The 25,115-nt window shown below is 39.0% G+C and overlaps 1 protein-coding gene across 1 annotated transcript; it reads right to left on the reverse strand.

Moving 5' to 3' along the window:
• Nucleotides 1–1,480: 1,480 nt before the first annotated feature.
• GPRC6A (G protein-coupled receptor class C group 6 member A) lies at nt 1,481–23,693 on the reverse strand. Its single transcript, XM_044924569.2, is given in 12 exon segments — nt 1,481–2,089; nt 2,091–2,358; nt 2,361–2,429; nt 2,432–2,746; nt 2,749–2,814; nt 3,651–3,774; nt 6,594–6,676; nt 6,679–6,765; nt 7,494–7,533; nt 21,302–21,441; nt 21,444–21,606; nt 23,646–23,693. Coding segments are annotated over 12 exon segments (1,752 nt in total). The 3' UTR covers nt 1,481–1,740.
• Nucleotides 23,694–25,115: the final 1,422 nt, after the last annotated feature.

Consider the following 25,115-nt stretch of genomic DNA (forward strand, 5'->3'; position numbering starts at 1 on the left):
CCCTGTCATAGATCTTAATCCTCTGTTAACTAGACTCCATCCATCGCCTTGTGTCAGAGTGATCTGCCTTAAACAGGACTCTTTTTGCATACTTTTTTTCTATTGTGATAAAATATATATAACATAAATTTGAGCTTCCTTGGAGGCTCAATCAGTAAGGAATCTGTCTGCAATCCAGGAGACCCAGGTTTGAGCCCTGGGTTGGGAAGATCCCCTGAAGAAGGAAATGGCAACCCACTCCAGTAATTTTGCCTGGAGAATTCTAAGGACAGAGGAGCCTGGCTGGCTACAGTCCATGGTGTCACAAAGAGTCAGACACGACTTAGTGACTAAACCACAAACATAAATTTACTGTTTTGACAATTTTAAGTACACTATTCAGTGGCATGAAGTACATTCAAATTGCTAGAACAGGACTTTGAACCTGTTATCTTTCTTTGATGATCATCTTCTACCCACAAGATAAAGACCTAAGGTTTTCATAAAAGAACTCTGGTCTGTGACATTCATTTATAATTTCATCTTTACATATGGCTGATGACTTCTCTCTAGTCATACGAAATGACTCTCCTTCCCTGGGTACATACTCTTGATACATTTTCTGCTGCTGTTTTCCCCCTTTATCTGGAACAGCTTTCTCTACTTTCTTTGATTAGTCATGACTCTTACTCATTTTTTAGGATTTCAACTAAATATCACATTCTTTATTTAACCTTCTCTAAAACCCTCCCATTATTCCCCCGGTGGCTAAGTGCTACTTCACTATATGATTATAGTGCCCTACTCACATTACAACCATCAATCACAACTGCTCTGAATTGATCGATGCTTTCAAAAAGACTCTTGAGAGTCCCTTGGATGCAAGGAGTGTAAACCAGTCAGTCCTAAAGGAATTGAACTCTGAATATTCATTGGAAGAACTGATGCTGAAGCTGAAGCTCCACTACTTTGGCCTCCTGATGCAAACAGCCTATTCATTAGAAATGAATGAATGAATGAATCAGGGACATGAATCTTTCTCTGATGCTGGGAAAGATTGAAGGCAGGAAGAGAAGGGGTCGACAGAGGACAAGATGGTTGGATGGCATCACCGTCTCAATGGACATGAGTTTGAGCAAGCTCCAGGAGATGGTGAAGGACAGGGAAGCCTGGCATTGTGCAGTCCATCGGGTCACAAAGAGTCAGACATGACTGAGTGACTGAACAATGATTTTGTGACTGTTTTCCCCAGGATTTTGAGCTCTTTAAAGTCAGAAATGATGCCTCAATCCTTTTTGTACCTTTGTATTTAGCATATCACCTGAACATGGTAACTGCTCAACTTCTTGTTTAACTGACCTAAATTGATCAACTGCCTGTTCAGCAGATAAGGCTAGAAGGTAAAGTTGCTCAAGAGAGAAGGAGAACCCATACAAAGAGGTTTGAGAAGAGGTTATAGAGAATGGAATAAGGATGATGCATTACGGGTTGATTTCAATAGAAAAGATACCTTTGGCTCTGTGCCGAAAAAGAAGGAGGTAAAGATGGAGGCTGATGGGGGTGGCTAAGGAATGAAGGGAGTTTCAGGTTGAGGGCTTTATTTACTTTGTTACACAGGTGGTTGAACAGGGGGAAATTTGGTGCAGGTAGTAGTAGTGAAGTCACATAGTGTATGTTTGTTCAGGAAGTAAATGCACATCTTAAATGCAAAGACCCTAGAAAACATTTCATTCTGAAACATACCATGTCTTAAGGACTCATTCATATACTTGAGATTCTTTTTGGAGGCAAAGCTTTAGGTCTGCACATAGCATTTTCTCTGCATATGTGTGCAAAGCCTTGTACCTGAAGATCTCTGCTTTTCTGCTGGACTGCAGACCCACCAGCAGAGGTGTGGTTGGTTATTGTGATGTTGCTGTGGCTCATGGCAAGGCTGCCTGCACTGTGGGGAGAGTAACTGTAAATCATCTTGAGAAAGACAGATTTTGTGTTAGTCTCTTGCTTAGAAAGTATAACATAGCATTTGGGGAAGAACATGCAACATCGGATCCCATATTTAGATATTAAAATAATGATGATCTCCACAACCAGCATATATTTGCCAAACGTGGTAGATGGGGATGAAGGTGATCCAAGCTATGAAGTAAATGAACATGCCAAATGTTATGAATTTGGCCTCATTGTAATTCTCAGGGAATTTCCTGCCTTTGAAGGCACAAATGAAGCACATGAAGGCCAGGATGGCAGCATAGCCCAGCATGGAGCCAAATGCAAGAATGGACCCCTCCTCGCATTCAAAGATAATGACTCTGGGCAAGGAGACATTCTGTCCCACAGCAGGGGCTGCAAAGATGAGCTAGAGGGTGTAAACGACAACCAGATGCCCGTGCAAGTGAAAATGATGGGGATGGGTTTATAGAAGCACTTCAGGAAGTTCTGCAGCTTGGACAGCTGAAGGCCAGCAGAATTTTCAGGGACTTCATCAGAATGTAGGAGATGGAGAGAGTAAAGCTCATGCCAGATAGTGTCTGCCTGGTTTTACACGTGAAGCTTTGTGGTTCTCTAATGAAAAAGCCTGTGCCGGCAAAGTTGAGGAAATGACAGAAGAGGATTACGTAGCAGACCATCAATTCCCCGGATGATTTCACAACGGGTGTGTTCAGGTTTCTTGTAAATATTATGCCAATGGCCAGAACAAACAGAATTCCCAGCAGAGAGAGGGCCAGGAGCAAGATAGCCAAGGAGTCAAGGTACTCCATTTCCTTTCAAAGCACATTGTGCTCCCTACAGGGGCCCAGTGAGTTTCGTTGTTGTATAAAAGGCAATGATCCGTATGTAAAAGACACAGCAGATTTGGTTACATTGCAAATATTTAAACCAGGTGATTGTCCCCAAGTGCTACAAATGAGACTCCTCAGTGAGAGTTCTGACTGGAAAATGGATATAGATAATTGTCACATTGGTTACTTATTAAAATAAAGCATGCACATGACCCAGGAAGGTAATAAAGAAAGAGGGACAGTGAGGGAACAGTAAGAGTGGAAGAGAAAAAAGAAAAAGAGAAAAATTCATCTGGGCCATGAGTCTTTAGAAAATTAATATACTCAAGATAGATGCTAGCCTCTTATGAACTTGCTATGATAGGTGGCAGTTCAGGGACTGTCAAGAATAAGAACTTTGGTACCAGACATATTTCAAGCCCTTTCTTGATCCCTTACGGGTCCTGTAATCTTGAACCTTCAATCTTGAGCTGATTGAACTAGTCCCTCTTGGTAGGAATAATGAGATCTCTAGAGTATGCACACCTCTGGGTTTTCATCATACTCAGTTTAGTTAGTTCAGCATTTATTTATCTATAGTTATTGTGCCTCAGTTACAAATCAGACATGTCTGTGTGGGATACATAGACAAAAATTCACAGAGAACTTGCATTATTTTAAGAGGTGCTGGGAGAGGAAGTCCAGTAGAGGAACAACATCTTCCCTTGGAAGTGAAGTTACTTTTACATCTGTTAGGTATTGAGTATTCATCTGCTGCAGAAGCATAAAACACTTTTTATTTTTTGAAATGAAAAAAATAAACTAAATAGAATCCATGTTAAAAAATCAGCTTAAAGAGAAATGGTTCAGGTGTATCACTATGCATGTTGTAGGGAGTGTAATTAATATTACCTGTCTGATTACTATAGTGATTTTCAGGACAGGTCACACATTCATAGCAGCAAGTATGTTGACTTTTTGTGGTTTTCTTCATTTGCCCAGGACTGCATTCCTTGAAGAATTTAGATTGAATTTTCTGCAAAGTGAAAAGAAATTCCAAATAAGTTTTTAAAAAGATTTATCCTAACTATAATATCTCTGATTTAATTTAAAGATTTATTTGCAAAATAGTATTTTGGTCTTTTTTTCTTCATAGTGTAAAAATTCTTTGTCATCTGGAGGAATTTCAACAACTTAAATAGAAAGTATTTCAGATAGTGAAACTGCTCAGGAAGAATACAGTTTTTGTCACATTAATAAATTTTGTAAGCAAATAAGGAAATTAACTCTTCTAAAAAGTCACTAGCAGACATAAAAATGTGTAGTGGTGGAACTAATGGAGGAAATGATGTTTTGGAAAATTTCAATCCTGTGCTATATGAAGAGTTCAACTATATAAGAATCATTGGACTTTTATATACTTTAGATGAAGGTTATTAATCATGGCGTCCAAGGAGCATGCCGTGTCTAATCTTGAAAAACAAAATAATGGAAAATTATCATTTAAACCCATTACAGTATTAGTTAAAAAGATAACCCTTGATACATAAATAAAATTTAATATTTAATTCATCTTGAGAATTTCAGTTTTAATTCTGCATGTCATGATATGAGTCACACATACTACTCTACTTTTATGGAACCATCTCTTTTCAATATAGCTAGTAACTCTTTGCATTTCAGCTTTTTTTTTTTTTATTCCTAATCCCTTTCTCATGGCACATCTTGTGAGATAAATTTTTTTTTTTTTGTCTCACTCTTACCTTGGGAAGCCAAAGCTGAACAAGTAAATGAGACTTTCTCTAGAGTGTCTTAACAGCTATTCCTAGCCTGGAAAATGAAGCCCTTAGCTAACTAGTCTTTTCTTTGGGACATGAAAATGATCTGAGTGAGAGAGAAAAGTAGCCAAGGTTAGTAGCTGTGTTCACAGATGCTGGCTTTCTTGTCTTCACTACAGCTATGTCTGATCTGGGGTTTCAGCAGACAGGATATCTGCCCTGTAGATTCCTCAGGGAAAACTTAGACCAGAGTATCCACACTCCTAAAGGATGCTCAGAAGACACAAAAGGATTGAACTATGAGATAAAGCTGAACATCATTATGGGGATAAAAGTGAAACCTTTCTTCCCAGCTGTACAGTTTTTTTCTCTCTCCTCACGTAAAAGATAGCAATAAGAAAATGAATCTGGGTGAGAGGTGATTGGAGCTTGGATCAGGGTGGTGGTAGCAATGGAGTAGAGGACAAAAGTGTAGACTGTGTATTTTGAAAGTGTAACCTAGAATGGCTATGAAGTGTGACAGAAAGAGAAGTGACAAGGATCCCACTAGGATTTTTTCATAAGCAGCTAGGAGAAATGAGTTACCATTTATTGGGATGCAGGTAGGTTTTGGAGGTCAGTCTTGGAGATAATCAGTTAAGATGAAAAACTATTAGACACCCAGGTAGAGATGTCAGATAGACAGTTGTATATTTACTTGAGCTGAAATTCACAAGATAAAAATGTTGGCATCATCGGCTTTCTATATAATGACATTGTCTAAGTGCATGGATGAGATCACTAAGGAAAAGTGCAGATAGAAAAGAAGAACAGGGAACTTCCCTGGTGGTCCAGTGGTTAAGACTCTGCACTTTCAGTTTATAGGGCACAGGTTTGATCCTTGGTCTGGGAACTAAGATCCCACATGCCACAGGGTGTGGCCAAAATAAAAAAAATTTTTTTTAAAGGAGCAGTTCGGAGTTCTGGGTCTATCAATATTCAGAGGGAGCAGGAATGGTAAGGAAAGGGCAAAGGAGACTGAGAAGTTGTGGCCAGAGACAGAAGAAGAAAACCCAGGGAGTGTGGAGTCATGGAAGCAAATACAGAAAGCATTTCATGGAGGGGAGAATAATTAGCCAGTAAGCGAAGTAAGATGATGTTTGTATTTATTAACCAAAGAGAAATAATTTTGATGGACTGAAAAGAATTTAAAAGAATTTATGGGAGGAGAGAAATTGAGGCCAGTGAATATATTCAACTTTTTCAAGGGGTTTTGCCGTAAAGGGAAACAGGAATGGGCAGTATACAAAGGAGGAAGATGGGGATCAATACAGTTCTTTGGATTTTTTTTTCTTAAAATGGAAGGAAGAACAACTTATTTGTATCACTATTTAGAAAACATAGAAGAGAAAATACTTGAGGGTGCAGAAGAGAGTGGAGAATTGCCAGAGAAACATCTTTGAGCAAGTAAAAGGCACTGGGATTCAGAGGAGCTGACCTTGGCTTGAAGCATGGACAGCCCACGCACAGTGCCAGATGGAAAGCAGCGACGCAGCATAGATGTGGTGGAAGCAGTCAGTCCCTTGTGATTGTCTCAGTTTTGTCAGTCAAATAGGAAGCAGGATCCACTGAAAGTGAAGATGGGAAAGGTGTGCTGGAGTAAAAGGACAGACAAGAAAGTATAAATAACCATCTAGGGTGGTAGACAAACGAATGGGCTGGGATACTAGTCTGATTTCCCAACAGCATTTAGAACCCAATGGAAGTTAGAGATCATGAATTTTAAGTGAGAACAGTTAGCAAAGTAGGTGGGGTTTTTTGTTTGTTTGTTTTTGCCAAGATCAGCTGTATTGGTTAGACAAAGTTTAATATAATCAGGATTATACTTTGGTCCAATGAATGATGAATAGAGAGCTGGGCACGGAAACTGAGGGTGTGTACAAGGCAGTAATATACAAGTTGACCATGGAATTTAAGGAGGGAAGTTGGGAACATTGAACAGGCAGTAGGGCCACTGAGGGGTCTGGTGGGGACAAGGACTTTTGCAGTTGAAGTATCAATTGATTTGAATGCTACAAAGCAGCCAATACAAAATTACCTTAAGATTCCTATGCTCATTTTTTGTTTCTTGATTTGTGACAATGAAGACATCATTCTTCAGGTCATATTGTACCATCTTGTGATAGACATGTGGCCATTGATCTCCCTCCAGAGCACAATATTGTATCCAGTATTCATAGCTCCAAGGGCATCAAAATGAAATGAACTCCCTCCATCCATGAATTGGAGAAGGCAATGGCAACCCACTCCAGTACTCTTGCCTGGAAAATCCCATGGACAGAGGAGTCTGGTAGGCTGCAGTCCATGGGGTTGCTAAGAGTCAGACACAACTGAGTGACTTTGCTTTCACTTTTCACTTTCATGCATTCAGTTCAGTTCAATTTAGTTGCTCAGCCATGTCTGACTCTTTGCGATCCCATGAACCGCAGCATGTCAGGACTCCTTGTCCATCACCAACTCCCGAAGTCCATCCAAACCTATGTCCATCGAGTCGATGATGCCATCCAAAGATTTCTTCCTCTGTCGTCCCCTTTTCCTCCTGCCCTCAATCTTTCCCAGCATCAGAGTCTTTTCAAATGAGTCAGCTCTTCGCATCAGGTGGCCAAAGTATTGGAGTTTCAGCTTCAACATCAGTCCTTCCAATGAACACCCAGAACTGATCTCCTTTAGGATGGACTGGTTGGATCTCCTTGCAGTCCAAGGGACCCTCAAGAGTCTTCACCAACACCACAGTTCAAAAGCATCAATTCTTCGGCGCTCAGCTTTCTTTATAGTCCAACTTTCACATCCATACATGACCACTGGAAACATTGGAGAAGGAAATGGGAACCCATTCCAGTGTTCTTGCCTGGAGAATCCCAGGGACAGGGGAGCCTGGTGGGCTTCTGTCTATGGGGTTGCACAGAGTCGGACACAACTGAAGTGACTTAGCAGCAGCAGCCCTCCATGAATGTGACATTTTTCAGTACAGCAAGTAACTATGAAAAATAAAAACAGAAATAAAGACTGATAGAAATATTTTAAGTGTATCCATTATCCCAATTATAACACTATCCTTGCAAGGAATATCACTTAAAAATGAGAAAAAAGGATATTCTGGATCAATGAGTGTGAGAACTACTTGAGGACTAGTAGTTCTTAACTACTAGGCAACAATTTGAGAATTGTTGAGAATTTCTGATGTCTTGCTCTGTGAATTTGAGAAAGTAAGCTAATGTTTATGGAGATAAATTCTCTTACTTACAGAACTGAAATCTGAGCACCTTTATGTTTTCCACTTTGCATACTTTCAGAATGGGTCCTCTAGAGCAGATGCCACTCTAATTCTGGTTCCAAATTTCATTAGTGGTGTGATCTTGACATTTACAACTTATTTCTAGGCCTCAGTTGAGATAAATGAAACCTATTATACTTAATAGGACTGTTGTAAGAATTAAATGTAATTATTTCTAGGTGGCTGCAGCATAAGGAGTCTGCCTGCCAATGCAGGAGATATAAGAGATGTGGGTTCGATCCCTGGATTGGGTGGTTACCCTGGAGAAGGAGATGGAAACCCACTCCAGTATTCTTGCCTGGAAAATCCCATGGACAGAGGAGCCTGGCAGGCTACAGTCCATAAGGTCACAAAAGAGTTGGACACGACTGAGCACACACATGTATATGAACACTTTAGCCTAGCATCAGGAACAGATTCGGAGAAGGAAATGGCAACCCACTCCAGTGTTCTTGCCTGGACAATCCCAGGGATGGGGGAGCCTGGTGGGCTGCTGTCTATGGGGTCGCGCAGAGTTGGACACGACTGAAGCAACTTAGCAGCAGCAGGAACAGATTAAGGGTTAATAAAGATTAGCTTAATACTTTTAAATACCTATAATTAGCTGACAGGGATGATGTGCAAATAAATGAAAATGCTTTGAATCTATCAAGTAAAAAAGTCACCTCACATTCATATGCTACTTTCTAATACTCAAATCTGTGATGCCCTTTTACTCCATAACAACTCAGCGAAGCACACTTAGCAGGGATCATCTTCCTCTTTTCTCAGAGGAGGACCCCAGCCAAGGAGTGAAAGACCTTCTCTGAAGATACACATCTTGACTTTCATTATGGAGTCTTTCTGTTGCACCTAATGATATATTAGTTTAAATTATCCTCACTGTGTTTTTCTTTTTTTTTTTCTTCTGACTCAAAGCCATAATCAAGGTGCCATTTGGAAGCAGGAAAATTCATCCTTTCCCTCTAGAGTCACACTCAGCCTGGGTCTTTGACCCAAGTTTCAGCAGGTGATCCAAGCCAGGAATTGTCATGCTCACCAGCCCCAAAATGAAGGCTGAAGTGACAGAGCTGCAAACCCAGAGAGAGTTCAGTAACAAACGCACCCTGTTCTTGGGTGCATCCCTACCTGAGAAGTTTAACTGGTGGACCTAATGTAACTTCTAGGGCTCCCCAGATGTCTTCATGGTAAAGAATCTACCTGCAAAGCAGGAGGCATGGGTTCAGTCCCTGGGTCAGAAAGAGCCCTTGAAGAAGGAAATGGCAACCCGCTCCATTCTTGCCTGAGAAATCCCATGGACAGAGGAGTCAGGCAGGTTACAGTCCATGGGGTCACAGAAGTGTTGGACACAACTGAGCACAGAGTAACTGCTAGTGACCTCCCTCTGAGTCCATACTCATTGGATGGGAGGTGGGGAATCTTACTATCACCAATGGTTTTTAAGTCTGTTTCAGTAACAGAGGGTATAGCAATTGTTGTTTAGTGCTAAGTTGTTTCTGACTCTTTTGCAGCCCTATGGACTATAGCCAGCCAAGCTCCTCTGTCCATGGAATTTCCCAGGCAAGAATACCAGAGTGGGTTGCCATTTCCTCCTCCAGAGGATCTTCCCAACCCAGGGATCAAACCCATGTCTCCTGCATTGCAGGTGAATTCTTTACCACTGAACCACTGGGGAAGCCCCAGGATATAATAAAGAGACCTCTAAATTCTATTTCCAATTTAGTTCAGAAAATGATTTTTTTAACCTGAGAAGAAAGAAATATAATGAAAAATTACTCTTCTTACTACTCAGTTTGTACAATGAGAACTTGTATGCAGTACAGCTAGAACAGAAAATGTTTTACTGACACATGAGGCAGCCATATTGAACTTGTGGTGCAGGAGAGAATCCTAGACTGAGAAGGAGGAGAACATTTGAGTTCTGGCTCCACCGTTAATGTGATATATAATCATGGCTAAGCACATACCATCGCATCTGTACCTGTGATGCTTCTGTGGTTTTTGTTGGGTGCAAAATCTATGGAACAAGGCAGAAGTTATTCTACTTGAATAGAGTTATTCTTCCTCTGTTTTTTCTCAGTTAATTTTTTTTTTCAGTTAATCTTTTATGAATGTTTCCTTCCTTCAGTTATTTCCCCCTTTGGCAGATACAGTGTAAGAAAATCAAGTTGTATTTTTTTTTTAATTTTATTTTTAAACTTTACATAATTGTATTAGTTTTGCCAAATATCAAAATGAATCCGCCACAGGTATACATGTGTTCCCCATCCTGAACCCTCCTCCCTCCTCCCTCCTCATTCCATCCCTCTGGGTCGTCCCAGTGCACCAGCCCCAAGCATCCAGTATTGTGCATCGAACCTGGACTGGCAACTCGTTTCATACATGATATTTCACATGTTTCAATGCCATTCTCCCAAATCTTCCCACCCTCTCCCTCTCTCACAGAGTCCATAAGACTGTTCTATACATCAGTGTCTCTTTTGCTGTCTCGTACACAAGGTTATTGTTACCATCTTTCTAAATTCCATATATATGCGTTAGTATACTGTATTGGTGTTTTTCTTTCTGGCTTACTTCACTCTGTATAATAGGCTCCAGTTTCATCCACCTCATTAGAACTGATTCAAATGTATTCTTTTTAATGGCTGAGTAATATTCCATTGTGTATATGTACCACAGCTTTCTTATCCATTCATCTGCTGATGGACATGTAAGTTGCTTCCATGTCCTGGCTATTATAAACAGTGCTGTGATGAACATTGGGGTACACGTGTCTCTTTCCCTTCTGGTTTCCTCAGTGTGTATGCCCAGCAGTGGGATTGCTGGGTCATAAGGCAATTCTACTTCCAGTTTTTTAAGGAATCTCCACACTGTTCTCCATAGTGGCTGTACTAGTTTGCATTCCCACCAACAGTGCAAGAGGGTTCCCTTTTCTCCACACCCTCTCCAGCATTTATTACTTGTAGACTTTTGGATCGCAGCCATTCTGACTGGTGTGAAATGGTACCTCATAGTGGTTTTGATTTGCATTTCTCTGATAATGAGTGATGTTGAGGATCTTTTCATGTGTTTGTTAGCCATCTGTATGTCTTCTGTGGAGAAATGTCAGTTTAGTTCTTTGGCCCATTTTTTGATTGGGTCATTTATTTTTCTGGAGTTGAGCTGTAGGAATTGCTTGTATATTCTCGAGATTAGTTGTTTGTCAGTTGCTTCATTTGCTATTATCTTCTCCCATTCTGAAGGCTGTCTTTTCACCTTGCTAATAGTTTCCTTTGATGTGCAGAAGCTTTTAAGGTTAATTAGGTCCCATTTGTTTATTTTTGCTTTTATTTCCAATATTCTGGTAGGTGGGTCATAGAGGATCCTGCTGTGATGTATGTCAGAGAGTGTTTTGCCTATGTTCTCCTCTAGGAGTTTTATGGTTTCTGGTCTTACGTTGAGATCTTTAATCCATTGTGAGTTTATTTTGGTGTATGGTGTTAGAAGGTGTTCTAGTTTCATTCTTCTACAAGTGGTTGACCAGATTTCCCAGCACCACTTGTTAAAGAGATTGTCTTTAATCCATTGTATATTCTTGCCTCCTTTGTCAAAGATAAGGTGTCCATATGTGCATGGATTTATCTCTGGGCTTTCTATTTTGTTCCATTGATCTATATTCTGTCTTTGTGCCAGTACCATACTGTCTTGATAACTGTGGCTTTGTAGTAGAGCCTGAAGTCAGGTAGGTTGATTCCTCCAGTTCCATTCTTCTTTCTCAAGATCACTTTGGCTATTCGAGGTTTTTTGTTTTTCCATACAAATTGTGAAATTATTTGTTCTAGCTCTGTGAAGAATGCTGTTGGTAGCTTGATAGGGATTGCATTGAATCTATAGATTGCTTTGGGTAGTATACTCATTTTCACTATATTGATTCTTCCAATCCATGAACATGGTATATTTCTCCATCTGTTAGTGTCCTCTTTGATTTCTTTCACCAGTGTTTTATAGTTTTCTATATATAGGTCTTTAGATTCTTTAGGTAGATATATTCCTAAGTATTTTATTCTTTCCGTTGCAATGGTGAATGGAATTGTTTCCTTAATTTCTCTTTCTGTTTTCTCATTATTAGTGTATAGGAATGCAAGGGATTTCTGTGTGTTGATTTTATATCCTGCAACTTTACTATAGTCATTGATTAGTTCTAGTAATTTTCTGGTGGAGTCTTTAGGGTTTTCTATGTAGAGGATCATGTCATCTGCAAGCAGTGAGAGCTTTACTTCTTCTTTTCCAATTTGGATTCCTTTTATTTCTTTTTCTGCTCTGATTGCTGTGGCCAAAACTTCCAAAACTATGTTGAATAGTAATGGTGAAAGTGGGCACCCTTGTCTTGTTCCTGACTTTAGAGGAAATGCTTTCAATTTTTCACCATTGAGGATAATGTTTGCTGTGGGTTTGTCATATATAGCTTTTATTATGTTGAGGTATGTTCCTTCTATTCCTGCTTTCTGGAGAGTTTTGATCATAAATGGATGTTGAATTTTGTCAAAGGCTTTCTCTGCATCTATTGAGATAATCATATGGTTTTTATTTTTCAATTTGTTAATGTGGTGTATTACATTGATTGATTTGCGGATATTGAAGAATCCTTGCATCCCTGGGATAAAGCCCACTTGGTCATGGTGTATGATCTTTTTAATGTGTTGTTGGATTCTGATTGCTAGAATTTTGTTAAGGATTTTTGCATCTATGTTCATCAGCGATATTGGCCTGTAGTTTTCTTTTTTTGTGGGATCTTTGTCAGGTTTTGGTATTAGGGTGATGGTGGCCTCATAGAATGTGTTTGGAAGTTTACCATCCTCTGCAATTTTCTGGAAGAGTTTGAGCAGGATAGGTGTTAGCTCTTCTCTAAATTTTTGGTAGAATTCAGCTGTGAAGCCGTCTGGACCTGGGCTTTTGTTTGCTGGAAGATTTTTGATTACAGTTTCAATTTCCGTGCTTGTGATGGGTCTGTTAAGATTTTCTATTTCTTCCTGGTCGAGTTTTGGAAAGTTGTACTTTTCTAAGAATTTGTCCATTTCTTCCACGTTGTCCATTTTATTGGCATATAATTGTTGATAGTACTCTCTTATGATCCTTTGTATTTCTGTGTTGTCTGTTGTGATCTCTCCATTTTCATTTCTAATTTTATTGATTTGATTTTTCTCCCTTTGTTTCTTGATGAGTCTGGCTAATGGTTTGTCAATTTTATTTATCCTTTCAAAAAACCAGCTTTTGGTTTTGTTGATTTTTGCTATGATCTCTTTTGTTTCTTTTGCATTTATTTCTGCTCTAAGTTTTAAGATTTCTTTCCTTCTACTAACCCTGGGGTTCTTCATTTCTTCCTTTTCTAGTTGCTTTAGGTGTAGAGTTAGGTTATTTATTTGACTTTTTTCTTGTTTCTTGAGGTGTGCCTGTATTGCTATGAACTTTCCCCTTAGGACTGCTTTTACCGTGTCCCACAGGTTTTTGGGTTGTTGTGTTTTCATTTTCGTTCATTTCTATGCAAATTTTGATTTCTTTTTTGATTTCTTCTGTGATTTGTTGGTTATTCAGCAGCGTGTTGTTCAGCCTCCATATGTTGGAATTTTTAATAGTTTTTCTCTTGTAATTGAGATCTAATCTTACTGCATTGTGGTCAGAAAAGATGCTTGGAATGATTTCTATTTTTTTTGAATTTGCCAAGGCTAGCTTTATGGCTCAGGATGTGATCTATCCTGGAGAAGGTTCCATGTGCGCTTGAGAAAAAGGTGAAATTCATTGTTTTGGGATGAAATGTCCTATAGATATCAATTAGGTCTAACTGGTCTATTGTATCGTTTAAAGTTTGTGTTTCCTTGTTAATTTTCTGTTTAGTTGATCTATCCATAGGTGTGAGTGGGGTATTAAAGTCTCCCACTATTATTGTGTTATTGTTAATTTCTCCTTTCATACTTGTTAGCATTTGTCTTACATACTGCGGTGCTCCCGTGTTGGGTGCATATATATTTATAATTGTTATATCTTCTTCTTGGATTGATCCTTTGATCATTATGTAGTGACCATCTTGGTCTCTTTTCACAGTCTTTGTTTTAAAGTCTATTTTATCTGATATGAGTATTGCTACTCCTGCTTTCTTTTGGTCCCTATTTGCATGGAAAATCTTTTTCCAACCCTTCACTTTCAGTCTGTATGTGTCCCCTGTTTTGAGGTGGGTCTCTTGTAGACACATATGTAGGGGTCTTGTTTTTGTATCCATTCAGCCAGTCTTTGTCTTTTGGTTGGGGCATTCAACCCATTTACATTTAAGGTAATTACTGATAAGTATGATCCCGTTGCCATTTACTTTATTGTTTTGGGTTCGAATTTATACACTGTTTTTGTGTTTCCTGTCTAGAGAATATCCTTTAGTATTTGTTGGAGAGCTGGTTTGGTGGTGCAGAATTCTCTCAGCTTTTGCTTGTCTGAAAAGCTTTTGATTTCTCCTTCATACTTGAATGAGATCCTTGCTGGGTACAATAATCTGGGCTGTAGGTTATTTGCTTTCATCATTTTAAGTATGTCTTGCCATTCCCTCCTGGCTTGAAGAGTTTCTATTGAAAGATCAGCTGTTATCCTTATGGGTATTCCCTTGTGTGTTATTTGTTGTTTTTCCCTTGCTGCTTTTAATATTTGTTCTTTGTGTTTGATCTTTGTTAATTTGATTACTATGTGTCTTGGGGTGTTTCGCCTTGGGTTTATCCTGTTAGGGACTCTCTGGGTTTCTTGGACTTGGGTGATTATTTCCTTCCCCATTTTAGGGAAGTTTTCAACTATTATCTCCTCAAGTATTTTCTCGTGGTCTTTCTTTTTGTCTTCTTCTTCTGGGACCCCTATGATTCGAATGTTGTAGCGTTTAATATTGTCCTGGAGGTCTCTGAGATTGTCCTCATTTCTTTTAATTCGTTTTTCTTTTATCCTCTCTGATTCATTTATTTCTACCATTCTATCTTCTAATTCACTAATCCTATCTTCTGCCTCTGTTATTCTACTATTTGTTGCCTCCAGAGTGTTTTTAATTTCACTTATTGCATTATTCATTATATATTGACTCTTTTTTATTTCTTCTAAGTCCTTGTTAAACCTTTCTTGCATCTTCTCAATCCTTGCCTCCAGGCTATTTATCTGTGATTCCATTTTAATTTCAAGATTTTGGATCAATTTCACTATCATTATTCGGAATTCTTTATCAGGTAGATTCCCTATCTCTTCCTCTTTTGTTTGGTTTGGTGGGCATTTATCCTGTTCCTTTATCTGCTGGCTATTCCTCTGTCTCTTCATCTTGTTTAAATTGCTGAGTTTGGGGTGTCCTTTCTGTATTCTGGCAGTTTGTGGAGTTCTCTTTATTGTGGCGTTTCCTCACTGTGTGTGGGTTTGTACAGGTGGCTTGTCAAGGTTTCCTGGTTAGGGAAGCTTGTGTCGATGTTCTGGTGGATGGAGCTGTATTTCTTCTCTCTGGAGTGTAATGAAATGTCCAGTAATGAGTTATGAGATGTCTATGGTTTTGGGGTGACTTTGGGCAGCCTGTATCTTGAAGCTCAGGGCTGTGTTCCTTTGTTGCTGGAGAATTTGCTTGGTATGTCTTGCCCTGGAACTTGTTGGCCCTTGTGTGGTGCTTGGTTTCTGTGTCGGTATGGAGGCGTTTGATGAGCTCCTGTCAATTAATGTTCCTTGGAGTCAGGAGTTCCCTGGAGTCAGGGTTTGGACTTAAGCCTCCTACTTCCAGTTATCGGTCTTATTTTTACAGTAGTTTCAAAACTTCTCCTTCTATACAGCACCATTGATAAAACATCTCCTTTCGAAGAGTTGGGTTGCTTTTCTGGGTGCCTGATGTCCTCTGCCGGCATTCAGAAGTTGTTTTGTGGAATTTACTCGACGTTTAAATGCTCTTTTGATGAATTTGTGGGGGAGAAAGTGTTCTCCCCATCCTACTCCTCCACCATCTTGGCTCCTCCTCCTCAAGTTGTATTTTAAGTGAATATATTAGCTATAATAGTCAGGTCAATGACCAAATATAACTTTAGCAAAATCTTTAAGCATGTGTATTGATTTTATTATATGTCTTCACAGACTTCTAGTTCTTTTAATTAATTCAAATTTAATTGTATTACTTTAAAGAAGCAGAGTATCAGATCTAACATGGTGGAATTAACCAAAAAAGTCTTATTGCAGCAGTTGCCTGGAAGAAAAAAAAATATATGGAGGAAACAAAAATGGGCAAAAAAAAGCTTTCAGTGTTCCCAACTCTACCTGTGTATTGGTTTTTCTTCCATTCGTTCCTTAAGCAATATACACATGTAAGCCCTAGTTTCTTATTTCTTAAATCCTCTTCCATTCTCTTGTTTGAACTATAATTTTCATGAGCTTTTTTTCCTGTATTTAATTAGGTTTTACAGGGTAAATTTCTGACACATTTATGTTCCGTAAATAATGATAACATTGTATGATGTAAATAAAATGGCACAATTCCACATTTGTTCTTACAGGAAAGAGGATGGAACCAAACCAGTGCATTCATTACTTGTTAAATATTCTTTTGAATGTTTGCTCTGGATTAAATTCTGAACACTAATGCTATGATTATTAAGCTGTTAAAGACTTCTTCCATCCATTATTCATTTGTTTTTCATCAAGACTCTGACCCTCATGATAAGTTGACCCAAAAATATTTAGAGAGTAGGATTTGCATTTCCTTGATTATATAATCCACCTCAGTATGGTAATGACCTATTTTTGAGAACACAAGGTCAGGAGGCCACTCCCATTAAGCTGCTGTGGTTGATGTTGTTTTCCGTGTCCTCAGCCGCTCTGCTGTCCACTGCAACTCTGTAAGTGAGCTGTGCTTGGGAAAAAAGATATCTATGTATGTCAAGCAGAGACTTGCAGAGGAAGCACCCTTGCATCTCTATCTGGCACCCAACCTATGTCTTTTACTTTTGTAAAGTTTTCCATGGTGTAGCAAAAGCACATGACTAAGACTGGGAGAATTTTGCTGCTAACTCTATGGTTATTGATGGGCCCCAGATCCTTACAATCGAGGTCCCCCCATCTCTAAACTGCTGTAAGTCTCAGTCACCAGTAAAACCTCCTCTTGCCAGTTCTTTAGGATGAAATGTAGTGAACATGAATCTGTGGATCTACCATATTTAAAGATTAGAGATGAGGTATGTTAATGCTTAGTTTGTTAAGTGAAGTGAAAGTCGCTCAGTCGTGTCTGACTCTTTGTGACCCCATGGACTGTATAGTCCATGGAATTCTCCAGGCCAGAATAATGGAGTGGGTAGCCTTTCACTTCTCCAGGGGATCTTCCCAACCCAGGGATCGAACCCAGGTCTCCCACATTGCAGGCGGATTCTTTACCAGCTGAGCCACAAGGGAAGCCCAAGGATACTGGAGTGGGTAGCCTATCCCTTCTCCAGTGGATCTTTCCAACCTAGGAATTGAACTGGGGTCTCCTGCATTGCAGGCGGATTCTTTACCAACTGAGATGTGAGGGAAGCCCCAAGGCTTAGTTTAGTAAGCCTTAAAAATTATTAGTTATTATTGGCCTCATCACTTCACAATCTTTCCCTTCTAGTCCCAATATCTCCTCTAACTTCCAGACCATTGCACTTGAATGTCTTATGCTGATAAGTCGATTCAGTCGTTTCTGACTCTGTGTGACCCCATAGATGGCAGCCCACCAGGCTCCCCCATCCCTGGGATTGTCCAGGCAAGAACACTGGAGTGGGTTGCCATTTCCTTCTCCAAGTTCTTCAAATTCAACGTGTCCAAAATGGAATGCTTAATATTTCTTCTCTCTACCAGACCTTCACTTTTCTTTGCATTTTCAACTCAATAAATGGCACCAGTTGCCAAAATTTAGAATCATTTGCAGCATCTTTGCTTTTCCCTGTCATTCTTTACATCCAATCTATCTCCAAAGACTCTTCATCTTACCTCTCAAGTATACATCGCTCTATCCTCATTGTCACATTCTTAGTACCTGTAGTACTTATACCTGACGTATAAGGCATACTTATTGTATGCCTGGATTAACAAACTTTCTCTGTCTAGTGTTGTGTTCATCTAATCAATGCACATTGCAGTAGAAATACCATTTCTACAATGGTAGGTCACATCACTCTTCCGTCTAAAAATAGCTCTAATTGGTTCCCCTTTGCTTTCTCAAGTCCAAACCTTTAAACATAGCTTGCAGACTTTTCATTGAAAGGGTGGCCTTTGTACCAGCGATAATCAGAATCATCTGAGAGGTTGTTAGAAGTGCAGTCTTTCAGGTCCCTCTTACTGGAACTACTGAATTAGCATCAACATGGTAATAAGATTACCAGGTAATTAACACTCCAGCAGAGTTTGAGATGCTCTGATTGTCAAGCCCTAATGATGGATACTTCACTAATCCTCCACTCTGTAATTTCCACAGAAGACTCCAATTCTGTGGTGCTACTTTCTGATCCCTGAAGATGCCACACTTTCTCTCTCTGTGACTTTGCTGGAGTGTTTCTGTCCTGCCTAGCTCTCACTCATCTATCATATTCACCAGGGATGTCATGATCTCTGGAGAATTTTCTCTGCCATCTTGTATTTATATGAAACATTGTAATGCATTATTCTTCACTGTAATCAGCTCCTTAATTCTTTGACTGTTTACTCCTCTAGACACATGACTCCTTCAGCAAGAGAATTATCTCGTTGCCCATGATATTTTCAAAATTCAACACCATGGCCGGAACACTGAGACATCCAATAAATATTTGGCAAATAATTGTGTGAATAGTAGTTTGACTCTTATACATTCTCTTGTCCCACATACATCACTCACTACCTTGTACCTGATCCAGAATAAAGGAAAATAAACAAGGAAACCATAATCACTATTCGGGACAAGGAGGTAATAGTCCTCACACACATTTGAGGAACATAAAATAATCTGTTGCAGTAAAACAAATATGATTGCACTCTCCCTGAATACTGCTCACAGATATCACCAAATATGGAGCCAAAGTAAGGATTATCCTCAAACACTGGAGAAAACTAACTCCTTTGAAGTTATTTGAATCTAAAACCACTCAGAAAGTATTATTTAAGTATTAGTGAATTTTGCCAGGGGACAAAATAATTTTGAGGAATATATCCTTGATTAGTAACCCTAAATATTGCTGATCTTTTCAATTTAATATCTATATGGAGATTTCTTCCTAAAAAGACAATAGTTTGCATTATTGTATTTGTCCTATTGGATCTGGCAGGGACTTGGCTCACTGGTGATCAAAGGAACAAGACACTCCTCTACTCCTCATTTCCAGGCTGTTTCTGTCTGTTTCTGGATAACCATGTCCCAGGGGGTGAATAAAGAATGACCCCGGGCTCCCAGTGTTTAAATAAAACATTTTAGAAGAGCTGCTTCGATTGTACTTTCTCAAGAGCTTTCCTCAGAATGTTTGAGACTTATTCCTGATTTTAAATACTTTCCCAGAGGATAAGTAACTATTGCTATTTGTGTTTCTTTTTTCTTATGAGTCTCTTTATAGCTCCTCCCCTTTATCCCATCTGTCTCTGATTGTCTGTTTTCTCTCCATTACTAGCTCTCACTCTTAAAATTTCATCTAGTATGTTTTATTATGTTGGTCCACTTAACATATAGGTGTTTCTTTTAAAAAACCAATCCATCATTAAAGTTTTTCACTACAAAGAGTATGCTTTCAAATAGCCACCTTAAAATAACTAGACATATAAATATGCATGTGTGTGTGTGTGTGTGTGTGTAGTAATGTATATTTTAAAGAGACTTTTAGTTAAAAAAAAAAGCCGTAATCTCTAGTCGTACCTCTTCATTAGTTTTTGTTTTTAATTTTGCCTTGCATTTACAAAGTGAAAACTACTTTTAATATGAGCAACTTAAAACACCCTCTGACCATCACATGATTCACCCAAATGTAAACTGATCACCTCAAACCTTGCAGCTTGTGGTTGTGGGTGTTTAAAGTAAAATGACACAAGTAGAAACAGCCCTGGACTGATTCAGCCCTGTTCTGATCACTTATGTGATCAGAAAAAACTGGATCTTATTCCATTTTACCTTTTTCCCCTAACAAATTTAAAAGAAATAAATTTTTGGAACATGATTCTTCCTTAAGACAGACAAGTTTGAATGCTGAGAAATTTGTTTTTGATGAGTTAAATTTATCATATAAAGCAGCCGTTTGCTTTTAAATGCCTTGTTTATGGACATTTTAAAGACACAGTGGATAATCTTCACTAAATAGGGCCACTCTAATTAGAGTTTCTACAAACTAATCGAAGAGAAGAAAGAGAGACTTCTTTTACACAAATAGTGGTTCATTTAAACCTGAGATAACACAGGACTTGTTATGATTGACCTAATAACATTCTTTTGAAGAAGACTGGAGTCCTAGAAAGACTGCCCTAAGAAAGAGTCCTAACTGGAGGTGTTGGGCTGTAATCACCCAAAGGGTATGGAGTCAGAAGACCCAGACTGGAGTCTAGTACTTTTGGCTTTGGTTTCCTTACCCACAATATTTAGCAATAATAAAAGGGATCATTAAACACGCCTGGTCTTGTGTTGTTAAGAGCATCAAAAGATAATTTGTATGAAATTTTGAAAAACTGCAAGATCAGATATAAATCCACAAGCTAAAGGAAAATAACACTATCAGCAGAATCCTCTTGGAAAATAAGAGCATACAACTTTGGTGGAAAAGAATAGAAGGTGAAGGTAAAATAACTCTTATGCTTAAGAACAAAGAACTAATAATAGAAATGAAGGTTATTCAACACTGACAGTATCTACTTACAAAATAAATAAAATTTAGAGCAGTTTATAGCAATATTGCAAATTAAAGGAAAGAAAGAAATGATGGTAGGGGAATTTTCTTGTATCTGTGAGTTACTACCTCCCATGGTTGAAAGTCTCAACCTTATTGAAGTTACTACCTCCCATGGTTGAAAGTCTCAAGCTTGTCACAGATCCTGAATGGCATAACCGAGGGCCAGTACTGCTAGCTGAATACTGTGAACAAGTCCCAGTTCAGTGTAATCCCACAGGAAGTCAGTTTTCAGGAAGAAGTTCCTTTCTGAGTCCTTAGTGGCCAAAGTGCCCTGAGAACAGTTGGAGACACATTGACTCAGATCACTGCACAAGCAGATTCGAGCATGGCATATTCATTTAAGGGTTTGTTGTTATCACTGGGAAACACACACAGATTTTGAAGAAAGGAATGGAAAGAGGACACATTCCCTCTTCTAAAGGTAAACCCCACAACTTTGCCAATCCTTTTAACATCAGGAATGGTAGCCATCTTGGTGGATGTTGACCAGCTCTAGCCAGCAATCCAGGTCTTATTTATATTCCTTTCAATGGCTTTACTGAAGAGATTGAAAACATGGAATTGACTCAGAAATACCACAATGACATTAACCTCAGCTTCTGCTATGATTCTCTCAAGTGTCTGATTGATCCTGACTTCGATGGTAGTATCTGAGAGGAAGGCTGGGAGAGCTTCTCTGAAGGCTGTGCACACATTATTTGCTGCTGTTTGAACTGCAATAGTGTTGAGAGTCCATAGTCGTCATCTGTGGTTAGGATGTCAATCCAATTCTGTCCAGATTTCTGAATCAGGTGGGCCATTGCTTTAGTTTGGTAGAAGTCACTGGGCACTGTCCATAAAAATGAAGGAAACTGAATTTTGTCACTTAGGGTTTCTGCAGTAGATTCATAACTCACCTGGAAATGGACAGAGTATTTTAGTTATGGTGTTGATAAGCTGCAGGTGGCTATTCATAGTAGATGTTCTTCTCTTTGATTTCTGTGAGTTTCCATAAAGTTTTCTAAATTCTTTGATCCTTTCAATCCTTCCCCTTCAATGAACTACTTTATAAATAGCTTAAATCATGATAGTTAGGACCTGATGATTATTGAGTCATTGCGTCTCACTTGTTTTGTCTGTGTATAGTATAAGCAAGGGTTCAGGCTCTATATTATAATTCTGTCTGCTGCTGCTGCTAAGTCACTTCAGTCGTGTTCGACTCTGTGCGACCCCATAGACGGCAGCCCACCAGGCACCCCCGTCCCTGGGATTCTCCAGGCAAGAACACTGGAGTGGGTTGCCATTTCCTTCTCCAATGCGTGAAGGTGAAAAGTGAAAGTGAAGTCATTCAGTCGTGTCCGACTCTTAGCGACCCCATGGACTGGAGCCTACCAGGCTCCTCTGGCCATGGGATTTTCCAGGCAAGAGTACTAGAGTGGGGTGCCATTGCCTTCTCCGATAACTCTGTCTACATGCCTATAATTATGGCACCCCACTAGCTTGCTCCTCCTCTGATCTCAAGGTTCTATATTTCTTTGAAATTTTCTTCATGTGAAGACATATCTAGCTAGTACCATTTAAAGGTGATAGCACAGAAGTGATAGCACTAGCCAAGTAATTCTCATACAGACACCATCACCCTGCTTGGACAAGTACAGTAAGGGATGTAAAATCAATGAGTAAGCGTGCTTTGCACTATCATTAGTTTATAGCACTTTGGTAGGGTGAGTCGCTGCAGCCCAGTGAGCTAATCTGAGCTACAGTGGTTACTAGATATGATCAGCATCTCAAATGGGCTATTACTATCATTGCCCACTTGCAATAATCAAATTATCAATGCATATGATGTTTAAGTACCATTGGATGCTGGAGGGATACCACTGTATCGTACATCACAAAGTACAGCAAACTTCAGCTAGAGGTAAAATTAGATGGCCGAGGCCCAAATCACAAATGGAACTAGTTAGCTGCATAGCTAAATAATTGATTTCATTTAGTTGGATTTCTGGGCTTCCCTGATAGCTCAGTTGGTATATAATCCACCTGCAATGTGGGAGACCCTGGTTGGATTTCTGGGTTGGGAAGATCCACTGAAGAAGGGATAGACCACCCACTCCAGTATCCTTGGGCTTCCCTTGTGGCTCAGCTGGTAAAGAATCCACCTGCAATACAGGAGACCTGGGTTCAATCCCTGGGTTGGGAAGATCCCCTGGAGAAGGGAATGGCTACCCTTTCCAGTATTATGGCCTGGAGAATTCCATGGACTGAATAATCCATGGACTACAATCCATGGGGTCGCTAAGAGTTGGACAAGACTGAGCGATTTCAGATATGTAAGTATTTGAATTTCAAATTTTGAAAGTAGTTGGATTTCAAATATGTAAGTAATTTTAGAGTTGGTTCTTAAGAAGATTATAAAATAATTGAGTCAAATTTTGGTGTTCTTGCAATTTTTCATCTGCCAGTTCCTTTGTTCCTCTTTGTTTACTCACCTTGTCTGTCTTCCATCATTGTGTACTCCTCGCTGAATTGTCAGTTATCACTGCAACACTTCTGCCCCATCATACACCATTTGCTGTACTCCTGCCTGTAATTGAAAGTTCTCTCCTAGCATTTTGTTTGTGTGTAATATATAGATTTAGCATTTGAAAGTTAGTGTTCTTGAATGTTCAACATAGGGGACATTATCCTACTCAGGCCACCCTAGTATATCCATGAAAGTCTGTGAATCCCTTAAAATTGTATAACAATTTTGAGTGGACATGCATGTGTGTGTTTTTGGGGGGGAGAGCAGGCAGTGCTTTTATCAGATTCTCAGAGTCTGTTTCCCACAGAGAAGTTAAGCACTACTGTCTATTAGAACTGATTGGAGCCTTGCTTCCCAGGAAACAAGGGAATGTTTTCCAAGATAATGATACAGCCTTTGTTATCCATTTGTACCTCCAATCATTCTCACTAATCTTCCACTAACAACTTCATCATTTGCTTGATATCCAGTCGTCATTTAAAGCCACCAGTCAAAAGACCCACAAAGTACTTCTCATCACTTGCAAAGCAGATCACAACTAGATCAGCACTCTAAAAAAACCTACTTACCTTACTGACCACAAAATGAAGGGAAGGATTGCTGTTCCCCAGTGAAGTTAAGCAGCAGAAACAGTCTATACTGTTTCATTAGTTCAAAACAGAACAGACCAAGTGTTCATTTTGCAAAGCTATTTTCATTTTCTCTTTTTTTTCTGCCAGTCATGCAAAAATGCTGTTATTAAAATAAATACTTTGTTATAATTTGAGGGTGTGTGTGTGTTCCCCTCTCTAAGAGGAGAACTTTAGTAATTTAGGTTGCCATTGAGATCTACTTTTCACAGTCTCACATGGAATGCTAATATAGCATTTCATCATCTTCTCTTTTAACTCTGATATACTGTTCCAGTTATACAAATACTTCTTTTGCCCAGCTCAGTCCTAATTGTAAATTAGGCAAGGAAATAAAAATCCCAAAGGATTAGCCTCAGTATCCAATCTCTGTCTCAGCCTTCTTTTTATGTATTAATTGAATCTCCCACACTTATCTTCAGTGGAGTTATAAAAAAGTTATAAGGCTTTCATGTTTTGTCTAAGTTGCACATACTTGAAAGCCATTTTCAGTATCAAGCTAAATTATAAATTCTTTGAAAAAAACAAATCTGCTGAATCACTACTTTCAAGTTGTTGATACAATTGGCTGATTGAATGTTTCACTTTTCAGTTTTTTGATGTGCACATATATAGTCCAAGACAAGCGCTAAGCTTCCTTTTCTCAATGATGAATAAGTAATGCTTAATTTATAAAATAAACTTTCTTCACAAATTTCTAAACTGTGTTCCTGTATCCCCACATTCCCTAGTAAACATTCTGCACACAATGCTTATGTTAGTGACAAGCCTATTCCTTCTTACCCGGGCTACTCTGTTGAGCCCAAAGTTGAAAAAGTCTAAAGATCACTTTATGTTACCCTACTGATGTTGATACTAGAGTATTTTCAACCTGTTTGTATTTGGTTTTGGCTTTAAATGTGTAAGTTCCTTAGAGAACTTATTCATTTTCTTCACAGCGTTTATTAATATCTCTCACCATTAATTTTTTGTTTACTGTCCACCTTCTCCATTATATTTTAAAACTTTGCAAGGATAGAGATTATGTCCATAAGGTTACTTGACTGTATCCAGTATCTCATACAGGGCCCAGCACATGGTAGACACTCAATAATAAGCTGTTGGACAAATGAATGAATACTTTGAAACAGGACAAAAATGAATGGCTACAGTTTAGACTGCTGTTCTTGACTGGGTGCACATAGCTTTGGGAATCTACAGCACCCATAGAAACTGAAAGCTGAATATTGGTGAATCCCACCAAAAAAAAGCAGCTAAAAAGAGAAACTCC

Source organism: Bubalus bubalis, chromosome 10, assembly GCF_019923935.1.
Source record: "Bubalus bubalis isolate 160015118507 breed Murrah chromosome 10, NDDB_SH_1, whole genome shotgun sequence".
NCBI lineage: Eukaryota > Metazoa > Chordata > Mammalia > Artiodactyla > Bovidae > Bubalus > Bubalus bubalis.